Source organism: Simochromis diagramma, unplaced genomic scaffold, assembly GCF_900408965.1.
Source record: "Simochromis diagramma unplaced genomic scaffold, fSimDia1.1 OVJJ01000176.1, whole genome shotgun sequence".
In the NCBI taxonomy this organism is placed as follows: Eukaryota; Metazoa; Chordata; class Actinopteri; order Cichliformes; family Cichlidae; genus Simochromis; species Simochromis diagramma.
In genome coordinates, this window is record NW_024386892.1 from 7,872,518 (window position 1) to 7,895,001 (window position 22,484).

Consider the following 22,484-nt stretch of genomic DNA (forward strand, 5'->3'; position numbering starts at 1 on the left):
AAGACAGTTTCCTGCGTTATGATATGTAGAGACATGGAAAATATGTACATAGTTTCCAGGTCTAAAACGTGAAACCAGTGTTTCAAATGGCTCATAGAATTCATTAAAAACACAACCCTATAATTGTCACGGACTCAACTCAACTTAAATAAAAGTGCTTAGGTGTAGAAACAAACACACTGACAAGTCACACCAGTCAGCTCAGGGCAGCCCCATGACTCACCAAGGGCTACTGGGCCCTTGAGCAGCAAATACACATCATACCCCAAAACTTTCTGTTGTACTAGGACAAGGACATCTCATCTTGCATATGAAGCAGAGGAATAAGCTTGGCAGCTAAGAGACCATGGCCATAATGATGACAACTTGGTCACACCTAAGAAACTGGTACTATGATATGACTATATTTCAGTTCCCTGACAGGAGATGAGTCGACACAGAGTCTGAGTCAAGACTCAGCAGTAAGTCCAGGTCTACACAGCTGGTGGTTAGGCACTTCTTCTTGCGCCTATGTTGATGGTGAAGGGACTGAAGCAATCAGCACGAAGACCAGAGCTGTTTTGTCCAGTAGGCAACACTTCACCCGTTGCCTACTGGTGGTGGTCAGAGGGCCCGGTGGCGCCAGTGTCCGGCAGCCTCGCCTCTGTCAGTGCGCCCCAGGGCGGCTGTGGCTACAATGTAGCTGCCATCACCAGTGTGTGGATGTGTGTGTGAATGGGTGGATGACTGGTTCTGTAAAGCGCTTCGGGGTCCTTAGGGACTAGTAAAGCGCTATACAAATACAGGCCATTTACCATTTACCATGAATTTCAGTAATTCAAGTTTCAACAAAGACTTTTTAACAGCAGGACTCAGACCAAACCAGCACAACAGTGTAATCAGTCTGCAGTGGTACCATGAGCTCGCTTTTGAGAGTCTTAGCCACCTGTATTCCAGTCAGAGCAGCACCGAGCCCGAGAAGACAACTTTGTTTGAGATGACGGAGACACGGGATCTGGCCTTCACGGGTGAAGTGTGAATATTTCCATGGAAACATGTGATCCTCAGATAAGTTACAGATTCATTAGTTTTTTCTGTGTCACAGAACACATGCACCTCAAAAGTGAGAGTTGGTGACTCTGTAACTCGTGGCATATTTCACCTTGGTAAGGTAGGTCCTGTCGGCTCCTTCTTCTACTCTGTTCAAGTGGCAAGAAGGGTACTGTGAGAGGTTCATCCCAGCTAGTGTGGCCACACTGGCGTGGTGTAGAAGACTGGGCAATGGTTATAACCCAAGGTATCATTGGGACAATCACTGCGTAGCCCAAGCATTGACTTTCATCATTGGCTTGATTAAAGAGTCAGCCGGAGCTAATGTGGTTGTAGGCAGGTGGGACACCACTTCAGGAACATTACTGGCTCACTGTTATACCTCAAATCCTCCAGTAGCCAGAAGTTCTCTCCATTTGTCCAGGAGTTGTTTAGTTTGATGCAGAGTCAGAAGAGACTGGAGACAGTTGTCCACATAAAAGGCAGGATGGACAAACTCATACGCATCTCCACTCCCCTTTCAGTGGTCCGGGACCTGTCGCTGTGAGGAATAAGTGTCACAGCAAGGGTTGCCGGTCGTCCCAAATGGCAATTTGGTGACTTACAAGTGCCATTTATTGTACAGATCAGGCGGTCACTCCTGCTGTCTATCCCTCCAAAGAAAGTTGAGCAAAGGTCTTCACATACCTTACACCTAGGAATGAAGGCTAAGTGTGCTGCCTGGTAGTAGGAGGCCATTTAGGGGAGTCATGGTGAGTCACATGGTGAGGTTTGAAACAACTCCTACTAGTCTACCACTCGATACTGGTTAGCACTCTAACTAAACTGGAAAGATTTAAAGTAAATCTGGGTTGAAATACAGCGGAGAAGCTAACCCTAGAAGCTAACGGTATAATGAGTCAAGTGGGCTCACTGCCCCCTGAGTCGGCTGCACCAACCCACCACGCCATGCTTTTTGACCCGGTAAGTAGTCCTGTGACGACACATCGTTTATTCAGTTCTTTGGTCTGATGCAGAGCAGCCTGTGTTGCCCTCCAAAGTCACTGACACCTGCAGAGATGGTGTTCAACAGAAGGTACAAAGCACTCACCTTCAACAGCTGAAAACAAAGGCGGCTGATACCCCAGGGAAGCCTTGAACGATGAGAGCCCTGCAGCTAGCTGGGAACTCCACGTGGAAGGATTGGAGGACACCACACACCGAAGGGAGGCTCCCAGCTCGCTGCTGGTCTGCAGGTAAAAACCAGAGGAAAGACTAGCCAGGGGTCTCGGGACAGTGCAAAACTCTTTCCATATACTGGAGGTGAACTGGGGACCACAATCCGACACGATATCGATGGTTGTTGGTGTGAGACAATCATTTATCGTCTGGATCTTTGCTGGGTCAGCCCTAATTTGTCCTTTCTCAACAATGTAGCTTAAAAAGGAGACGGAGTCAACGTGAAACTTTCTCTGCCTCCACTGACAAGTTATCTAGGAGATGCTGCAGCACCAAACGGATATGTGGCTTGTGTAAAGAAAGATTTGGGAAAAATCATAATGTCATCTAAATAAATGAAAACAAACCTATTGAGGTAGTGTCTTAGCACGTCGTTGACCAGGGCTTGGAAAACGCTCACCAGCTGAGCTTCCTGTTGGACAAGAGAGTGCTGAACGGAGTCCAAGCACTCTGTCATAACCTTTGAGCAGACGGACTCAAAAGCGAGACCCAGGATGCCAGTTCAGCGAATTTATTTACAGTGAAGTGCAGGTACTATTTACAGTGTCTATCAAAAGGGGAAAAATCCACAGTCTCTATTTACAATAGTCCGGTAGATTTATCCTCCGTCTTAAAACAGGACCGTGAAACGGGATCCTCTCCCCTCTCTCCTCTGAACAGAACCGTCCACGAGACAAACATTTCAGTCTCCTGGACAGAAGAGAGGATGGATGAGGAAAAGGGAACATGGAAATAGGTAAACAGACTTACAGATTGGAGGTGAGTATCTACTGCAGTTGGTTTAACGCTCAAGCGATGGCTGAAAGAACGTCCTCTGTATTTAAAGGAACGTCAGATGAGGAACAGGTGTGGTTGATTACTGCAGGTGTGTCACTGGTCAGAGGGAGGAGACCCAGGAGGATCGTGCCCCTGGAAGATGTGGTGTGGTTATCGCATACACGCACATACACAGAGAGAAAAGAGAGAGCCGAGGGAGAGATGGCAGGAGTACCAGGAGGAATGGATGATCATGACAACTCAACTGCATTAAATTAAATGTTTCCTTCTGAAAGCAAAACTCGTGTAATACACATGGAAATAATTCAACTACAGCAATTTATGTGTACCCACCATTTAGAGACAACGTTGACATTGCACCTGTAGTAAACCCTAACAATAACTTTTTAACAAACTTTCAGTTTTGTTCTGGACCAGGCAGTTCATCCTTAAGGTTTTACATTTCCAGCTGTGTCTGTGTGTCTGCAGAGCAGCATCAGTTCCAGTTGAGGTGCCACATGTATCAGGCTCGTGGCCTGATCGCTGCTGACAACACTGGCTTGTCAGATCCCTTTGCTCGAGTCACCTTTCTGTCACACAGTCAAACCACCAATGTAAGTGTGTGTGCATGTGTGTGTGTGTGTGTGTGTGTGTGTGTGTAGAAAAAAAATTAAAGGAACACTTAGAAAAAAGATCTCCACTGGGAAAAATAATGTGGTATCTCTACTAATATGCACTGGGTAATGTGTTAGTAACAGCAAGATGCCACGACCTACAGAGGGCTGATTTCAAAGACCCCAAAAACCAAAGTAATAAAAGGAAATCAAAACGATGCAACAGTTCTGTAAAGGTTCTCAATCATGCAGGTCGTGGCGATCTAAAGAGCTTGGAAAGAAAAGCGACCAGACTTCTTTAAGTTTCTTTTAGATGTTCACCTGTCATCCGAGAAGCTTCTTCAGTTCTAAGAGCGTCCCAGATTTGGCACCATGAAGCCCCAGAGGCATTTGCTGTTTGCATCTAGAGACTGATTAAAAAGTATTCCTTTAATATTTTTGAGCAGTATATTTTGTCTGTTTATAACATGTGTTTCCATTTGTGGAAAGATGATAATTAGGTAATAGATGATAACATGGTTCATTATAATATGTCCAAATGGTGGTCAGACGGTTAAAAGTTTAAAATGGACACACCGTGCTTTACAGATGTGTATGGGACTATGTAGCCATAAATACTCCTTCATGGCAGCAGTATGTCCTGGTTGGCTTCGTTCGGTAGGTTAATGTGCCCTGCCAAATTGTAAATGTCAAATTCAAGTACCCCAGTCTGACTCAACATTTGAGGATATGCTGGAAAAGCAGTTCTGTTCCATGAAGGTCCAACTTGGACCTTCCTGGACTTCCAGAATTTGCTGCTTTCGTTTGCTTTCAAGCTGGTCGTGTCCAAGTCTGATTTGCTTGGTGATACTGTGTTGTCAGATTATCAGTCAGACTCTCAGTCCTACATGGAATCAGTGTTTGCCAATGAGCCATCTGCTGCTGAGTGGAGATTTGCAGTATATCCAGCGAGAGCCACCACATATCCTCATTGAGGTGTATGATGACGACGCACTGGTAATCCCTAATTCAAATAAAAGACTCAATCAAGTTATTTGAACTATTATTTTTAGCTATGTTCCTGCCTGACTCTCCCCTCTCTGAGCTCACTCTGGTGTGTGCAGGGAAAGGCTGAGTATCTGGGTGCCACAGTGGCAGTGCCCGAGGTCTGTCTGTCCTCTGCTCCCTACACACCTCCAACTCTCCAGTACAACGCTCTGCACTGTGGCAGCCAGCCAGGGGGAGAATTGCTGGCTGCATTTGAATTGCTGCAGGTCAGTCTTTTAAATAACCATACATGCTCCATCATAATATTGCATGAGTGACTCCTGACTGAAATCTTATCTTATTATGATTGTGTAGATCTCACGTTCTGAACAGCAGAGTCTGCCAGACTTAGAGGAACAAGATGGAGGCATCTACACAGTTCCTGCATATATCAGGCCTGTCCTCAGCACCTACAGACTAGAGGTTTGAGTACATGAATGTGTGCACGTGTCTGGATTTGAGACTAGTAACCCTATCTTTTTTCTCACCCCCCCAAATAAATATATTAAAACTGTATTTTTTTCAATAGGTATTATTCTGGGGTCTGAGGGAACTGAAGAAAGTCCAACTTCTGTCTGTGGATAGGCCACAGGTACAAACACAATCTTTACAATGTACCTGTGTTCTCTCTAGGACCTGATATGCTGGTGTCCAGGATCACAATATGCTTAATTAATATCTGTCTTTCTCTAGGTCATTATAGAGTGTGCTGGTAAGACGTTACGCTCTTCTGTTATTCAGAAGTACAAGTCCAACCCAAACTTCACCACACTCGTTGATGCCATCGAGCTGGTAAGACAAACAGATCTCTAACATTTTAAAACTGGAGCCCAGCCATTACCCAGGGCTGCTACTGATTTTCATTTTGCATCAATGATTTTCAAATAATCAAGATGTGATTGAAGTTAAGACTTTCAGTATTATTCAGTAAACTAATTAGGAATTTACAATCATATTGTTTTACTCACTGCTTACTTTATTTTTTTTAATAACTCTGTAATTTTGTTAGGTAATACTTAACGTGCATTACTACCCTCACAGTAAACACAGGTGAGACCCAAGTGCTGCTACCAATGCCACAGTCAGAAAGTAGCTCAGCTGGAAGGTCAAGTTTGTGACCTCTACCGAATCCTGGAGAATTAACTTCTGACAGATTCATTCTTCATTTCGAAGCAAGTCGTGTTATTTCCGTTCACAAAGAGGACACATGGTCCAAGTTTTGGAGCCAAGTCTCGAGTGCACACCTGTACCATGCAAACACTTTTTCTGTAACATTTTTTCTAAAATCAGAACACAATTTGGTAAAAAAGTTATTTCATTTAGTAACCATCAACAGCTCTTTAGAGGCTGGCATTTTTCTCTGAAATGTGCTAAAATCACTCGACCACTTAAGAAAAAATATAGTCGTAGTTATAAACTTTTTTTTCCAAAATATTTGGACAAAATATATAACTGAATTAATAATTAATAATCAACTGACTGTACTTGTGATACGTAACCATCTCAGGACCTGTCATGCAGTCATTGAGACTTTCAGTCTTAGTTCTACTCCATCTCACAGCTACTTTTAATTTCTATCACAGAATTCCACAACATTTCTTTATTTAGCACATGACCCTTTAAAGTCTTTAAAGTCTTGCAAAAACTAAAAGGGAAATGCGACACATATGGCACGATCCTGGGTCTTATGACCCAGCGGTTTTTCTTGTGTTTTGTCATTTTGTATTGAGTCCACCTTGTTAGTTTACAGTCCTTGTCCCTAGGTGGATATGTTTAGCTTTTGGTTGTTAGGTCTCCCCGTGTCTTTGCTCCTGTATCTTCCTCTGTGTATCTGTGTTCATATAGCTCTGAGTTCCTGCGCCTTGTTTCCCCTCGTGTTTTAATCCATGTTTCCCCAGCCCGTTATCTCTGTGCCCTCTCTCTCTGCATCTCTGTGTTCTTCCTGTGCTACATTTAAGGTCCGCGTACTGGGTCAGTATTTTCAGTTCCGTGTCCTTCCTGTCTCGCTGTGCTCGCCGTGTGTTCCCACATCCCTCATTACCTTCTGTGTATTTATGTCAGAATCTCTCTCTGTTCTGAGTCGCGTCGTCCCTCGGTGTTGTGTGCATTTCCCCATGGTTTACCCGTGCCTCCTTGTGAGTTAGTTTTAGTTTGTCCCAGTATAGTTTCGTAATGCCCTTTGCCTCTCTGTTAATAAAGTTTTGTTTTCCGTTTACGAGTTCAGCGTTTAGGTCCAATCCTGCCTGCCTGACAATATACACTGATACATAGGAACATTTACCCATATCTAAGTAAATAACAACCAAGCCGTTATCAACCGTCATATATTCATGTTCAAGCTGTCTTCAAGTGAATCCATGATCATTTTCAAGTTTTATAGCTGCAGCTTTTTGAAATTCTAACATCCTAGAAATCACAAGACTTTCCACATCCACTGCATCAGGACAAATTCAAGACTTCATACAAAATGGAAATCAACTTGTTTTCCGCAGACACCCCCATGTTCTTATTAACCCTCTCGAGGCAACAGTTAAAAACTAACAACCTGATTACCCCACATACATAATGTATGAGTTTTTTTTACTCAGAAGTACCACTGCAGGACTTGGTTGTGCATTAGCAACAAAAAGTTTAATTTGAGCCTGAGAGGGTTAAACATATTCTCTGTTATATCGAGATCCCTCCACCCTGTTACATATTCCGTATGTATGGGGTAGGACCCCCCCTGGGTCATGGCATGTGGACACTCTGGCTGGCCTGGCCACGCCCACAGCTTACCTATAAAAGAGCTGCGCGACCTGAAACCGGTGATCATTTGATCTGCACTTATCCCATACATATGGAATATGTAGGAGTGAAGCCTCTGTTACTCAGAGAACCAAGGTTACAGAGTAACCGTACGTTCTCAGGTATCTGTGATTATTTCCACATGATGTGGCTGTATGACTAATATGCCCTGCTGTATATGTAGCCCTTAATGTAGTCACATACATACAGTGGGGCAAAAAAGTATTTAGTCAGCCACCGATTGTGCAAGTTCCCCCACCTAAAATGATGACAGAGGTCAGTAATTTGCACCAGAGGTACACTTCAACTGTGAGAGACAGAATGTGAAAAAAAATCCATGAATCCACATGGTAGGATTTGTAAAGAATTTATTCGTAAATCAGGGTGGAAAATAAGTATTTGGTCAATAACAAAAATACAACTCAATACTTTGTAACATAACCTTTGTTGGCAATAACAGAGGTCAAACGTTTACTATAGGTCTTTACCAGGTTTGCACACACAGTAGCTGGTATTTTGGCCCATTCCTCCATGCAGATCTTCTCGAGAGCAGTGATGTTTTGGGGCTGTCGCCGAGCAACACGGACTTTCAACTCCCGCCACAGATTTTCTATGGGGTTGAGGTCTGGAGACTGGCTAGGCCACTCCAGGACTTTCAAATGCTTCTTACGGAGCCACTCCTTTGTTGCCCGGGCGGTGTGTTTTGGATCATTGTCATGTTGGAAGACCCAGCCTCGTTTCATCTTCAAAGTTCTCACTGATGGAAGGAGGTTTTGGCTCAAAATCTCACGATACATGGCCCCATTCATTCTGTCCTTAACACGGATCAGTCGTCCTGTCCCCTTGGCAGAAAAACAGCCCCATAGCATGATGTTTCCACCCCCATGCTTCACAGTAGGTATGGTGTTCTTGGGATGCAACTCAGTATTCTTCTTCCTCCAAACACGACGAGTTGAGTTTATACCAAAAAGTTCTACTTTGGTTTCATCTGACCACATGACATTCTCCCAATCCTCTGCTGTATCATCCATGTGCTCTCTGGCAAACTTCAGACGGGCCTGGACATGCACTGGCTTCAGCAGCGGAACACGTCTGGCACTGCGGGATTTGATTCCCTGCTGTTGTAGTGTGTTACTGATGGTGACCTTTGTTACTTTGGTCCCAGCTCTCTGCAGGTCATTCACCAGGTCCCCCCGTGTGGTTCTGGGATCTTTGCTCACCGTTCTCATGATCATTTTGACCCCACGGGATGAGATCTTGCGTGGAGCCCCAGATCGAGGGAGATTATCAGTGGTCTTGTATGTCTTCCATTTTCTGATGATTGCTCCCACAGTTGATTTTTTCACACCAAGCTGCTTGCCTATTGTAGATTCACTCTTCCCAGTCTGGTGCAGGTCTACAATACTTTTCCTGGTGTCCTTCGAAAGCTCTTTGGTCTTGGCCATGGCGGAGTTTGGAGTCTGACTGTTTGAGGCTGTGGACAGGTGTCTTTTATACAGATGATGAGTTCAAACAGGTGCCATTCATACAGGTAACGAGTGGGGGACAGAAAAGCTTCTTACAGAAGACGTTACAGGTCTGTGAGAGCCAGAGATTTTCCTTGTTTGAGGTGACCAAATACTTATTTTCCACCCTGATTTACGAATAAATTCTTTACAAATCCTACCATGTGAATTCATGGATTTTTTTTTTCACATTCTGTCTCTCACAGTTGAAGTGTACCTCTGGTGCAAATTACTGACCTCTGTCATCATTTTAAGTGGGGGAACTTGCACAATCGATGGCTGACTAAATACTTTTTTGCCCCACTGTAGCTAATAATAACGATAATACTAAAAATAATATTATTATAAGATTTTTTAGTAATAGGATTAAATTTGGAGCCTCTATTCTAAAGAGTTTTCTTTTTATTGTTGTGTTTTTAGAAAAAACAAATTAGACAGATTCAGATTGGATCAGGCCCAGAGTTTATTTCCCAGCTCATGCTGTCTGGATCTGTTCATAATCGCTTCATTTTTCCAGACACAGTCTGCTTACTACACTAAAAATGTCTCATCCTCCCAAAACTAAAATCTAATGTTTAAGATCTCTAAAACCTAAGACATGTCTCAGGCTCATGTCTCATGGCTTCACTGATTAACAGAGGGGGCAAAATTAAAGCCATAGTGTACTTAAGAAGAAGTACAAATACTTGTGTTTCTTAAATAACTAATCATTTGATTCAGGTGTGTTGACCCAGGGTAATGTCTAAATCCTGCAGGACACCGGCACTCGAGGCCTGGAGTTGCCCACCCCTGCTTTATGTAATGTAACTCTGACCACGAACACCACAGCCACAATAAAGATGGGTCTAAAAATCTATATTATATATTTATTACTGATGCTCATTAGGGAAACAAAGACAGTAGACACTGTTAGAAAACTTTCGTACAGAAAACTCAGGGTTAATGCTGAAGTAGCTCAGAAACAGAAGATAAGAGATGAGGTTGGAGGAGCAGAACCCAAAAGAGGCTGATCAAACCTGCTGTCAACTAAGCAAGGAGTTAAAGGCACAAATAGAAGGAATTCAATTCAGTTTTATTTATGTTATGTATATAACAATAATCCCATCAAGGCACTTTTATCGTAAGGAAAGAAACTACACAATAGAGTGAAAACCCCAACAAATGACTCCCTATGAGCAAGCACATAAACACAAGGTTAAATTTCAACAGCACATAGTAAAGAACCACAATGGTCTAAAATACAGAAGAAACCTCAAATCTCAAACCCTGGAGCCAGAGAGCACGACAGGACTGTTGGGTTTTCTCTCTATTGTTGAAGGGTATTTACCAATATAAAGTGTCTTGAGGTGACAGGTGGTGTGACTTGGTGGTCTGTAAATTGAATCAGCTGTGATGAGGAAATACTGACCTATTTCTGCATCGACTGAATTTGTGAAAAACTCAACTGTGGAACTGTGTACAACTTAAAAACCTGCACTCTGGTACTGTTCTGTAGGAGTTACCAGAAAATGAACATCTCCATCCTCCGCTCAGTATCACGGTTGTTGACTGGCGTGCTTTTGGTCGCAGTACGCTTGTTGGGAACCACATCATCAACAACCTCAAAGCTTTCAAACCGATTCCACTTCCAGCCCTTCCTGCACCCATACAGACACACAAACCACCCAAAGACATCAGCACCCCTGGACCTGCCATGATAGTAGAGCCACACAGTGCTGAGGGTAATGCTAGTGTGTGTATTTGTTCATTACATAATTATTGGTTATGACATGCATATTAATTCAACTAGTTATGATCCATATGCATTATGGAGAACAGTGGCAGTCTTGCAGAGGATGGTATTTTGCTGAGACTTTGGAAAAGATCACCTGACACAAAAGTACATAAAGAATACAAATGAACCACAAAATGACTATAAAGAGGTAAAAACAACAACAACAACAATGCAATTATTTCCACTGATGGCTGTAGAGGGTCAAAAGCAGCCACTACATTTTCCTGTAGAACTGACCATTCTTGTACAAAGCACGCATAAGGACTGTGCTAGATTAACAACTTGCTTAATGAATAATTACTTAATTCATATTTAATTAAAGGACAATTAGACTGTGGTTCACGTAATAGAAATACCCTTTTTGGTCAACCTAGACAGACTGAATTACCTGATGTGTCAATGTGCCGTTTGTCCGATTCCCTCCTTCCACAAAGATTTTCTTTTGAGGATATTTCTAATAGTAGATTCACATGACAGCATCCTAAAAGCTGCCTCTTGTCCACCAGGACGGTCACAGGATTCTCCAGAGACTAGTTCGGCTGTAACAGTGGCTAACCAAGATTTCCGGATCACTGTAGAGGATGAACCCCTACCACCCGCTCCACCACCTGCTCCACCCATTCCTAAGCAAGAAGCCAGGAAGAAGAAGATGATAGTTAGTTCACACAATAAAAAATGTTTCTGTCAGTCACATAAACTGCTCTCTATACATTTTTCAAATATGTATACATGTTTTAAATCCAGGAGAGCAGGGCAAAGTCCACCCGTAGTCGTTCCACCAAACGCAGGAAGCGGACTATCGCAGATGAATCAGCTGAGAGTGTCATCGACTGGTGGTCCAAATACTACGCCTCAGTAGAGAGAGAGGTATCTAAGATTGCTGGGCTGTTGTCTAAAAAGATCAAACAATCATTTAAGTAATTTTAAAATGTAATGTGAACATATGCTTCCCTGATTATGTTCCAGATCAAACGACGGGACAACTCTCCATTTTCTGAGGTCTCCAAAGGTACATATGATCAGTGCTTTTTGAGCAGCTGCTTGTGTTTTGTTCAGGGTCAAGGGTCAGTATTAGAGGACTGGCTCCCTATTTTGCAAGGTGTGAGTGACACAGTTTCCAAAATTTGGGAAAATTGAAAAATCTGAAATCATCAAATTGGGTAAAAACTCAATCTTATAAGATACCTCTCCTCTCTCCCAGTTTGGATTCAGGATAATGGTATCCAGATTTTGCATAAAAAGCTTATAGTTGGGGTCTGATCACTCTTTTCACTTTGCACATGTTTACAGACAACTTCTGGACGTTTACATCGATATTAGTAATTATTAAACTGTCTCTCTCCCATAGTGTGCCTTTTGTCCTGCCTCCCTCTGCTGTCTTCTCTTTCCCCTCATCCCAACCGGTCGCAGAACAGAGCTGCCCCTCCCAAAGTTCTATCAGTGCTTCCTTCCTGTTGAAAAGGAGTTTTTCCATCGTTGCTAAGTACTTGCTCATAGTTGATCGTCTGAGTGTTCAGGTTTTCCCTGGAGTATTGTAGGATCTTTACCCTACAATAGACGAGGAACAATTTCAGAAATGTGCCTTGTGTGAACTGAATAATGTGCAGAAAATTGCCTCTAACCACTCTCAGTCATTCTTCTTGTGATTTGATTGTGAGAAAAAGTATTTTTGACCCACCATCTTAAGTGTCTGGACCATATATAAAAAATGAGAACACAAAATTGAAGCCAACATTTTCAGTGTCTAGGTGCTACCATGTTGTATTTTTGGAGTCTGCACAGTGGGGACTTGAGGTGGAGTCGTGGAACTCTTTATGTAGCCTGGTTACTCCGTTTCCAGTTTAATCTCAATTTAAATTTGTAATGCCTCAAAAATCCTAAAAGTTCTAACAAAATATGACTATCAAGTAGACCATTATAGCAAATGGTCCACTTGGGAAAGTAAATCTGTTGGGCATTTTTTGACCTTCAGACAACAATTCTGATACATTTCCGGACAGGAGAGGGAAAAAACCCAGCAGCTGTGCAGGCGAGGAACCAGACCACGTGAGGTTTGCCAACACTTCTGTTCGACGTGATGCCTAGTCCAGCAGTTTCTCCAGCTCCCTGCACCTGCTCCACCATCTGTGCCTCCATCATGCCAAGACCAAACAAACACTCAGCAGTTAGAGAGCATTTTGACACAATATCTCCCAGTAATAACTTACATCTTCTCAAATCAACCTCAGAGAGGAGGGTAACAGAGTAATGATACCTTGTTTCATGGTTGACATCAAATTAATGTTTTCTATACTTTCATTTAGGGCATTAAATAGTAGTTTTTTAATGTCCTGGATTTATTTTTATTTTTTAAATTTGAGGTTAAACAAATTAAACTCATAGAATCACTGAGATCTGTTGACTGTTAATGAACCATGTATAATGCAAAAGTGCACCTTCGTCTTCATCTTTGTTGCTTCCTGCATCTGAGACCACAGAGCTTCTCTGGCTTGTTTATCTGCCATGGTAAGATCTTCCAAAGACCAAACTCAGGATTCCTAACACTTCCAAATCTTCACCCCTGTATTGTTGACAAACTGGATGGTGATCTGACAGGTTTCTTTTCTCCTCTTTCTTCCCAACTCGGTGTCCACTACCATCTTGAAGCAGTATGTGCTACAGTCGGTCTGTGGGCCGCTCTTGTTCATAATGTTGTTGGTCTGTGAGCCAGCCATCATGGAGAGAGCGAAGTTATACCATACTAAGAGCTGAAGTGAAACAAAATATTAAAAACAATGAAACGTGTGAACTGCAGATAAGCTGCTGACACTGATTTTGACTGATTTTAAGCTGTGTGCCTTTTTAAAAATAGTTGCGATAAAAGCAATAGCAGAAATCATTAAAACTGGAGCAGCCAGGCAGGGGCAGGGGTTGTGTTTGCAGTTACGTCCGCTGGGTGGGAGTTCAACACAGCAACTCCACCTCAAGTCACTAGTGGACAGACTCTGGCTCCAAAAGTGTAACACGGTTGGCCCCATAAACTGGCCTGTGGTTCAGGGCAGAAGCTTATCTTTGTATCAGCATTAGCTAAATTCTCCCAGCAGCTGAGAACTGTTCACATTCCAGCTTAAGCCATGAGACCGGGATCGCTTTGTGATACTTTATAATAACATAAAAAGAGAAAAATAAATGATAATGTGTCAAAGACTTGGTGTCAAAGTATTGTTTTCTGCGATAACCTAAAAATCATGAAATTGGGAAATATCAATTGGTACGCACTGGTTTTAGAAATAATCACCCCTTTTTTCCCCACTGACCCACACACACTGTTGTGCATTGCAGCTTTGTCGTACCACAGCTTGCTCAGCGATGGAATAGAATCTTTGGGTAAGGATTAAGATCTGCAAAAAAAGAGACAAAAAGATTTGAAAAAAGATACAACGCCGTGTCATTGAGGGTCATTTTTACTTTCTGGGAGTTGAGGTTCTGGGAACTGTCTGGTTTTGGTGCTACGATCCTGCAGACAGGTTTTAGCAGCTCTGTGTTGGCTAGTTTATGATGTTACTGGATGTGGTCCTCTCACTGCATGATCTGATTGGTATGACTGGATATTTAAGATGGCAGCATTTGAAAGATTTGACAAATTCTTCTGAAAAACCCTGCAAGAGAATGACTGCAAATGTCGTTAAATAACAGACAACTTTTGAACTGTTGCTTCTGGTGAATAGGACAGTTCTGAGCTCAGGGCATGGCACTTCTTAACTAAGCTCGGTGGCTCACTTTGTTACCTGCTGTTAAATACTGTAGTCACATTTTCAATATGATTTCTGCTGTGTTTGGGCCTTTAGTTTTCACATTTGAAAATATGCCTTGTCTATTTCATCAGTCAGCAGCCAGTCCGATGGAGATAAGAAGAAGAGGCAACAGAAAGTAAAGGGAACGAGCGTCAGTCCTCATACCAAATTAGCTACACTCAAGGTAATTTTTTTCAGAGATGATACAATTCTTGTACAGGTTTACTGGGCCCTGTTATGCTTTTACTGTCCAACCAAATAATAAAAGGGGTACCATATGCTAGAAAGAAAAGCTTGAGTGAGTCTGATCTTGGCTCTGCAGCTGTACAACAAGGAGTTGGAGTCAGAGTTTGGGTCCTTTGATGACTGGGTGAAAACATATGAGTTGTTCCGAGGGAAAGCCAGTGAGGAAGAGGGCTCAAATGAGGAGAGGTTTGTTGGAAAATTTAAGGTGAGATACTAAGTAATGTTCTTTGCGGGTACTACTTTGGTACTGCTCAACAACTAGCATATCTACACATAAATCTTCATGCTGTCTCTTAGGGTCGATTCTGCCTCTATAAGCTCGCTGAGGAGGAGGAGGAGGAGGACTGGCATGAAGCAATAGACGCTGGGAGCTTCAGAGTCAACAGAGGAATCCCTCCCAACAGCCCAGTCCAAGTTCTCATACGGGTTTACATTGTCTGTGTGAGTCCTGCTCACATGGGAATTTTCTGCTGAGTTCTCTTTGGAATGTTTTACTTGAAAGTTGTAGAATAGTTTTCCATTGTACTGAGAAACAAAAAGAGCAGCGTTTAGTGAGGCTGACGTGATACAGCAGTTAGTACATCGCCTAACACCAACGTTAGAGGTTTAAACTGGTCTAGCTCCTTCCTGTGTGGACCTGATTGAAAGCACTTCCTGGATGTGTAGTTACATGTCTGCCTTCGCTCTCAAACTGCTTCTGCAGACTTAATTATGTCAAAAGTCGCATGCAAGAAAAAACATAATGACAAGCAAATTATTATTAGTATTGGTCAAGTTACTTAAAAATAGTAATTACTTACTAATTACTTCTCCAAAAGGTATTCCCATTACTTTACTGATAACTCATTTTCAAAAGTAATTAGTTACTTAGTTACTTTTAAAAAACATGATACACAACCCGAATAAAGCAACAGCCCTTTCAGCCCGATTCTATTTTTCTGCATAATCCATCGTTTAAAATGTAATCCAATGAAAAAGTCTCCTTTTAAAAATTGTTTCATGAGTTTTAATCTTTTACCTTTATGCACATTGCATCAAGCAAAAATGTAATTATATGCAACAGTCTTTGACTTGAAGAAATTCTCTAACATTTAAACCTATTTTCTGCATATTCCAAAAAATATTTTTTTGTGTTTACACTCTTTCAAATAGATGCAAGTAAAACACAGCAAAAATAAATCAAATCAAACATTCAGCAGCTCTTAAATCTATTGTCTATTGGGGTGGGTGGAGGCTTGCCAACAGCGGTCATGTCAGTGGGGGGGTCCGGGGGTTTCTCTGTGAATGTCACATTCCCGTGGCAGCGTGCTCGCTGCTCGCTCAGATTTGAAGTTTAATTTTTCTCTGTAGAAGGAAGTTTTCTTCCCACGCAGAGTGAACATTACCTGAGAAAAGTAATCAGACTGCCCATCTCTGATTGCCACACAATTAAATTTAACTTCCTGGAGAACTCAGCAACCTGAGTTTTCAAGGAAGCCATCACACATGTGAGTGCCTGCTGTGCGAGCGATGCCAGAGATTCAGGCTCTCACATCAGCTCTGTTCTCAAAGCTTCATTTTTCAAACAAATGCAGTTTAAAACAGCGCCTATGTTACTCCCGCAGCCTAACTCCATTTAACACTGAACCCGTCCATCACAGAGCCTGTGGTGTCACTGTTTTGAAAGTGACCAATCACATTAGAACCTCTATTCCTTTAGGCTCATTGACTAGCTGCACCACTCTGTGATGAAAACTGGTATTACACAAAAGTACCTTCATTAAAACTGTCACCACATTTGTTAAACCCATCTGGTCTCATATTCAGAGGCCAAATAGCATTCAGCACCAAGCTCATTAAAAGCTGTAGCAAAGCACCTAATTACATTTCAAACTGCAGCTTTTCGTAAGCAACCAGTACTTTAATATAGGCTGTCCTTACAGCCCAAACAAGCACTGCAACACTTGACAACCACAAAAGCCCGACTGTGAACACCACAGTGAGGGCGGGAGGATGTCTCGCACAGTCTTCCTCAAGATTTACACTCAGACAAAAGGTCAATCCCTGATTCCCAGTCCCTTGTTACCTAAAGGAGGACTGTATGTCTTCCTGTGCATGAACATCTCTTACACTTGCCTGTTGATCACGCTTTGGTGACCTCTAAAAGGAGCAGCTGAAATAATAAGAATAAGCAGCAGACATCTTGAACTATAGCATATTTTATAATGGAAGGTTTTAAAAAAAATTAAACAGAATAATTTACAAATAGTGCCCTTAAAAGTACTACTTTTAGTCCTTGTTTGTGAGTTCTTTTATGATACCCCTTCTCTTTCCAGGCCTCTAACCTGCACCCAGCTGACCCGGATGGGAAGGCGGACCCTTACATTGTTCTACGACTTGGCAAAAATGAAATCAAAGACAGAGACAACTACATTCCCAAACAGCTAAACCCTGTTTTTGGAAGGTAAATAACTGGTAAAGCTTCTCAGGAATTGTCTCACATTTTAAATATGACTTTTTCTATTCTCCTTCTTCCAGATCTTTTGAGATACAGGCAACACTTCCTCAGGAGTCTCTGCTGTCAGTGTTCATCTATGACCACGACCTGGTGGGAGGGGACGATCTGATTGGAGAGACCCGCATTGACCTTGAGAACCGATATTACAGCAAACACAGAGGCACCTGTGGACTCCCTGCTGAGTATAGTCTGTAAGCCTGGACGTTTGAACTCTTTCAGATCAAAGTCCGAGTTATTTATTCCATTTGGTCACTTCAATGAATTACTGTCCTACCTCATAGTTACATTACTTTTTTTCTATTACATTAAACTACCAAATTCAACTAAAGGAGTAGAAATTCCAGGCATTTATATCCATCTACAACTCTGCATTCTATGAATCCATCGCACTGAAGCATTTCCTGTTCCTTCCTTGCTGTCTGTCAGTGAGGGTTACAATGCCTGGAGAGACTGTTTGAAGCCATCAGAGCTGTTGGCAAAGATGTGCAGAGAGAGCGGTTTGGACGGTCCTCACTTCAGTCCAGGACGCATCATTGTGTCAGAGAAGGTTTTCACTGGCAAAACGCTCTTCATGCATGAAGGTAGATATAGGGCATTCTAGATCAGCTGCATGATTATTTTTTTAACTTAACATTTAAAAACAGTATTCAGACATTTACTGCATGAGTCCATGTGATACCTTTTAATCAGGTGCAATTCCATCTTTGTAGTCTAAAGCACTTGTCTGTCAGTATGAGTAGGAAAAGCGCTATATAAAATGTAAGTACAACACAATGTGAGAACAGTTGCATAAGTAATAAATATCCCCATCAGTAGCTGGAGATGTCATTTCAGTTTTAGAGAGAACACCAACAATCACTCGATCCCTATGATCCAACACTTGGTCACTGTGGGGAAAGATAGTATAGATCAAGAAAATATGCTGGAGCTAGAACATGTATATAGGAGTCTGATTTGACATTGTCGTGTGTATCCCTCAGACGAGCCAGTGGAGTCCTATGAACACTTGTCACTGAAGATCCTACACCGCTGGGCTGAGATTCCAGGTGTAGGATGCACACTGGTACCAGAGCACATTGAGGCCAGAACTCTGTTTAATAAGGCCCGGCCTGGAATGGACCAGGTATGTTTGAGTTTAGTATCCTGGTAAAAAATAATTGTTATTCATGCATTTACAACCTTTAAGCTTTCTGGGTTTTCTGGGTCTTGCCCAAATGTCTAATTAAAATGCTTATTTTAATATGGTAAAGTACATTTACTGGGCTGTACTTCATTTCACACCAGTTGTATGAAAAGTTTTCTTTCATTAACTGCATACATTTGTGTGCATGTACATGTAGGGTCAGGTCCAGATGTGGGTAGACATGTTTCCAATGGACCTGCCACATCCAGGACCTCCAGTGGACATTTCACCTCGAAAACCAAAAGGGTGAGACTTACCAAAAACGTAATAAAACAATGTCTGTCAACGTTGTTTTGGGATGCCGTCATTCAAACTCAGATGTGTTTGTGCAGATACGAGCTGCGTATTATCATCTGGAACACAGAGGACGTCATTTTGGAGGACAGCCACTTCCTCACTGGTCAACAGTTCAGTGATATTTACATCAAGGGGTAAAAAAATCTATTTGTTCCTGGTATTTTTTGGCAATATAAATATTTTTTTTAGCTTTGGAAATAATAATTCCCAAACTAAAGTGACGTTTGCTGTCTGTTGTGTAAGCTTGGCTGATTCCTTATTGAACATACTGAATATATCTCTGTTAGCGAGTTAACGTGGATCGTGTGAGGGCTGCACGGTGTCAACACGTTAGCACCTTGCAGCCCAAAAAGCTAAACTAGCTAGCTAAACCTTTATATAAAAAGCACTGCTAGAAAATCTCTCACCTTACCAAATCTACTGTTGTAGCTGGCTGAAAGGTTTAGAAGATGACCGACAAGAAACTGATGTGCATTACAACTCTCTGACTGGAGAAGGAAACTTCAACTGGCGCTTCGTGTTCCCCTTCAGCTACCTGCCTGCTGAAAAGGTACTCATATTTGTGTGATCTTTGGTCCAAGGAGCTCCGGCTCCAAGCCTGATGTAGATAAAATAGCTGCTACAGAATCACATCGTTACCAACTTTACCTCTCACAGGTAGTGGTGGTGAGGAAAAGGGAGAGTATTTTCTCTCTAGATAAAACAGAGCAGAAGATTCCTGCTATCCTCATTCTGCAGGTCTGGGACTTTGAGACACTCTCCTCTGACGACTTTCTAGGTGGGTATGCATAAGTGCCTATTCACACGGAGAGGCAATTATACACACACATTTCACTGATGAACATAAAATACTAAGGTGATACAGTGGTTAGCGCTGTTGCGTCACAAAAAAGGTCCTGAGTTTGACTTCACTATGCTAAACGGACTGGTTATTGGACAGATAGGAGAGAAGAAGACAAGAGAGAAGAGCCTGCAGTAAGGTTCAAGGCCGCGAAAAGGCTGAAAGTTGCGAGACTCCCTGTGGTCGTCACAAAGCACCTCCCCCACAGTAGACTCAAAACAATCTTCTAGAGCCTCCTCGCTCTCCTCCGACCACCTCTGCACTGTGCGGGTGGCTGGTGGCTCCCTGTGCACCAGGTTGTGATCAGATCTTTCCAGGGGTGGCAGAGGTGATAAACTGTATGCCTCTTTTGCGTTGGCATACAGTAAGTCCAATGTTTTATTGTCTCTGGTGGGCCATGTCACATACTGGGTGAAGGTGGGCAGTGTTGAGTCCAGTGATGCAATATAGTCCCCAGATGTTCAAAAAGGGCTCTCAGAGATTGCGTTTGCAGTCTGCTGACCACAGAGTGGAGTAAGAGGCTGCATCCGCATTGGCTGAGGGGGGGCTATACTACGCTGTTATCGCGATAACATGTGAGAATTCCCGTGGCAGGTAGTACAGACACATTTTAACGGCTAACAGCTCAATGTCTCTGCTGCAGAGCTGTTCTTTCACAGTGATGTGCCCCGATGCACCTTTAGTTCACAATCACTGAAGAATAGAAAGTGTTACTGCATTGTGTTCAGGGAAATGCTGCTATAATGGCATTAAATACAGGGACATATTGCCAATTTGAACGTATAAGGAGCATGCTTGAATCATTCCTGTGGAGGACAGGAAACAGCAGAAATTCAGGAAGACTACTCCTGCTAACTATTAACAATTACCCCCAAAACCTGAAGATGGTGCTAAATGTTTAAAGCACTGAAAGCAGAAGAAACATGAAGACATGACAAACCTTCTAAGACAATCTTTAATGGCAAAAAGTATTAGAAGTCGCACTGGAGAGTCAGGATGAATAATGGAGATAAAATGTGCATGACTTGAATGAAGGCAAAAACAACTTGACAAAAGAGATTCAGAGATTCTGGTGTTGGCTGCATAAAACACGGCAGTGCACCTGACTGACTGTGTGTCTGCAGGCACACTAGAATTAGACCTCCATGGATTTACTCGGGGAGCTAAAACAGCCAAGTCGTGTAAGGCGGACATGCTGACAGATGGGACTGAGAGAATCTCCATCTTTCAGCAGAAGAGAGCACGAGGCTGGTGGCCCTTCACCAAGTCAGGAGAGTTGACCGTAAGTACACAGTAACACACACATGCAGTGTATAAACAAATGTAAAAATAAAGTCAGGTAAATACAGATCATCAAACAATCGATCTTCCTTCAGGGGAAAGTGGAAGCAGAGTTCCATCTTGTGACAGCTGAGGAGTCGGAGAAAAATCCTGTTGGCCGTGCCCGCAAGGAGCCAGAGCCACTACCAAAACCAAAGTAACCATAACCACACAAGGCTCTGTTTATCTGTCAGAATACAATCTAATTTATGTACGAAAAATGCGTCAAAGGAATACAGGGACATTTCTGTAAATTTGAGGTATATTTACACATTTTCAATAACAATATTTGGGTAGCCTGGGGGTCCTTACTGGATACAGAGTCAACCCCCCAACCTGGAGCTATATGTATCTGTTCATCAATGCACACATAGATATAGAGAGAATAAACGGCCTGTTCCCAAAGATCAATCCAGACCAGAGACTGCACAACACTAGATCCACATTTTACTCATTTACTTTTTGGTGCAGTTGAGGATATCATATTACTTTCTCTTATGTATTCTATTCTATACTTTTTGATGCTCGAGTCATTTATCTTTTTAGTAAGTTTTGCTCGGGTTTGTTTTGTTTTTTTTATTGTCTGGGAGCAGACACGATGTCTGTGAGGCTGTTAATGTGGGAGAGAAGCTGCAGAGAGGTTTCTGGTCCAAATGAAGTCATGTTTTCAGGGGTTCACAGTTTGGTTTCTATAAATGAGAGCTGCTCCATCCAAAGTTTTAGTCTTATTACTCATATGCTTTCATTTTCAGACACAGGAGATTCACTGGTTTAATGTGCCAGAATAAAATCCCTCTCCCACTTGAGCTGTTCCATTTAACCTTAGTATTTAGGTTTATAATGCACATCATCTGGATGCACCAGGACGCCGTTATGATTTCTGGAATCACGTTTTTAATGTCGTAACATTAGACACTTTCTCAGGTGACCCATTCAGGGTTGCTAAAGCATCGTAATCATCTCAGCCTGTAAGAATCTGTAATGAACTAAACCACTTCATTTGCTTTTCTCCTCTTTCCCGCAGTCGTCCAGACACCTCCTTCTCGTGGTTTGTTAACCCTTTCAAATGTTTCTTTCACTTGGTGTGGCGAAGCTACAAGAAGTACATCATCATCGGCATCATTCTGCTGATCACAGCGCTGTTCCTTGCCCTGCTCTTCTACACACTACCCGGAGCCATCTCCAATAAGATTATCAGCGGCTAAACGGATAAACTATGTGTGTGTATGCTGCAGCTCTACAGCTATTCCAAATGATCAAAGTCTCCATTTTTTGAATATTGAAGTTGTGTAGATGTTTGGTCTCACTTTTTAAAACAGTCATATACATCAACGGGAATAAGAAGAATGAAGGCTGGCCATTTGCTTTTAATTCGTTTTGTGTCTGAATAAATGTTTTCCAAATGTTACTAACCAGTGAAAGTTAACATATTAAGATTTTAAGATGATGAAAATGGAAAACAAAATCTGTTTAACCAGAATAAATAAATGTGAGTCAATAACACGTCTGGATTTCATACCTTCATTTATCAGGCACACGTCATTCAGCAAAGACAGAGTACAAACACATTATTACTTACAGTAATTACTTCTGTAATTACTTTACATGTCTTTGAAGT

General features: G+C 42.2%; 1 protein-coding gene across 3 annotated transcripts in view; it reads left to right on the forward strand.

Moving 5' to 3' along the window:
- fer1l6 (fer-1 like family member 6) overlaps positions 1 to 22,369 on the forward strand; it is a 70,610-nt gene extending 48,241 nt beyond the window's left edge. For 2 of the 3 annotated variants that reach the window (XM_040034129.1, XM_040034128.1), the window contains 25 exons: positions 3,493 to 3,617; positions 4,479 to 4,613; positions 4,721 to 4,870; positions 4,959 to 5,066; positions 5,173 to 5,235; positions 5,337 to 5,435; positions 10,431 to 10,656; positions 11,216 to 11,364; positions 11,454 to 11,576; positions 11,676 to 11,718; positions 14,031 to 14,075; positions 14,575 to 14,666; positions 14,805 to 14,933; positions 15,026 to 15,169; positions 17,044 to 17,171; positions 17,246 to 17,416; positions 17,652 to 17,806; positions 18,206 to 18,348; positions 18,566 to 18,654; positions 18,741 to 18,839; positions 19,135 to 19,255; positions 19,363 to 19,483; positions 20,671 to 20,828; positions 20,923 to 21,023; positions 21,891 to 22,369. In XM_040034129.1, the coding sequence (XP_039890063.1) occupies positions 3,493 to 3,617; positions 4,479 to 4,613; positions 4,721 to 4,870; positions 4,959 to 5,066; positions 5,173 to 5,235; positions 5,337 to 5,435; positions 10,431 to 10,656; positions 11,216 to 11,364; positions 11,454 to 11,576; positions 11,676 to 11,718; positions 14,031 to 14,075; positions 14,575 to 14,666; positions 14,805 to 14,933; positions 15,026 to 15,169; positions 17,044 to 17,171; positions 17,246 to 17,416; positions 17,652 to 17,806; positions 18,206 to 18,348; positions 18,566 to 18,654; positions 18,741 to 18,839; positions 19,135 to 19,255; positions 19,363 to 19,483; positions 20,671 to 20,828; positions 20,923 to 21,023; positions 21,891 to 22,071 (3,098 nt within the window). In that variant the 3' untranslated portion in view covers positions 22,072 to 22,369. The remainder of the gene's footprint in view (positions 1 to 3,492; positions 3,618 to 4,478; positions 4,614 to 4,720; positions 4,871 to 4,958; positions 5,067 to 5,172; positions 5,236 to 5,336; positions 5,436 to 10,430; positions 10,657 to 11,215; positions 11,365 to 11,453; positions 11,577 to 11,675; positions 11,719 to 14,030; positions 14,076 to 14,574; positions 14,667 to 14,804; positions 14,934 to 15,025; positions 15,170 to 17,043; positions 17,172 to 17,245; positions 17,417 to 17,651; positions 17,807 to 18,205; positions 18,349 to 18,565; positions 18,655 to 18,740; positions 18,840 to 19,134; positions 19,256 to 19,362; positions 19,484 to 20,670; positions 20,829 to 20,922; positions 21,024 to 21,890) is intronic. The other variant, XM_040034130.1, reaches the window with a different exon arrangement.
- The last annotated feature ends 115 nt before the right edge of the window (positions 22,370 to 22,484 follow it).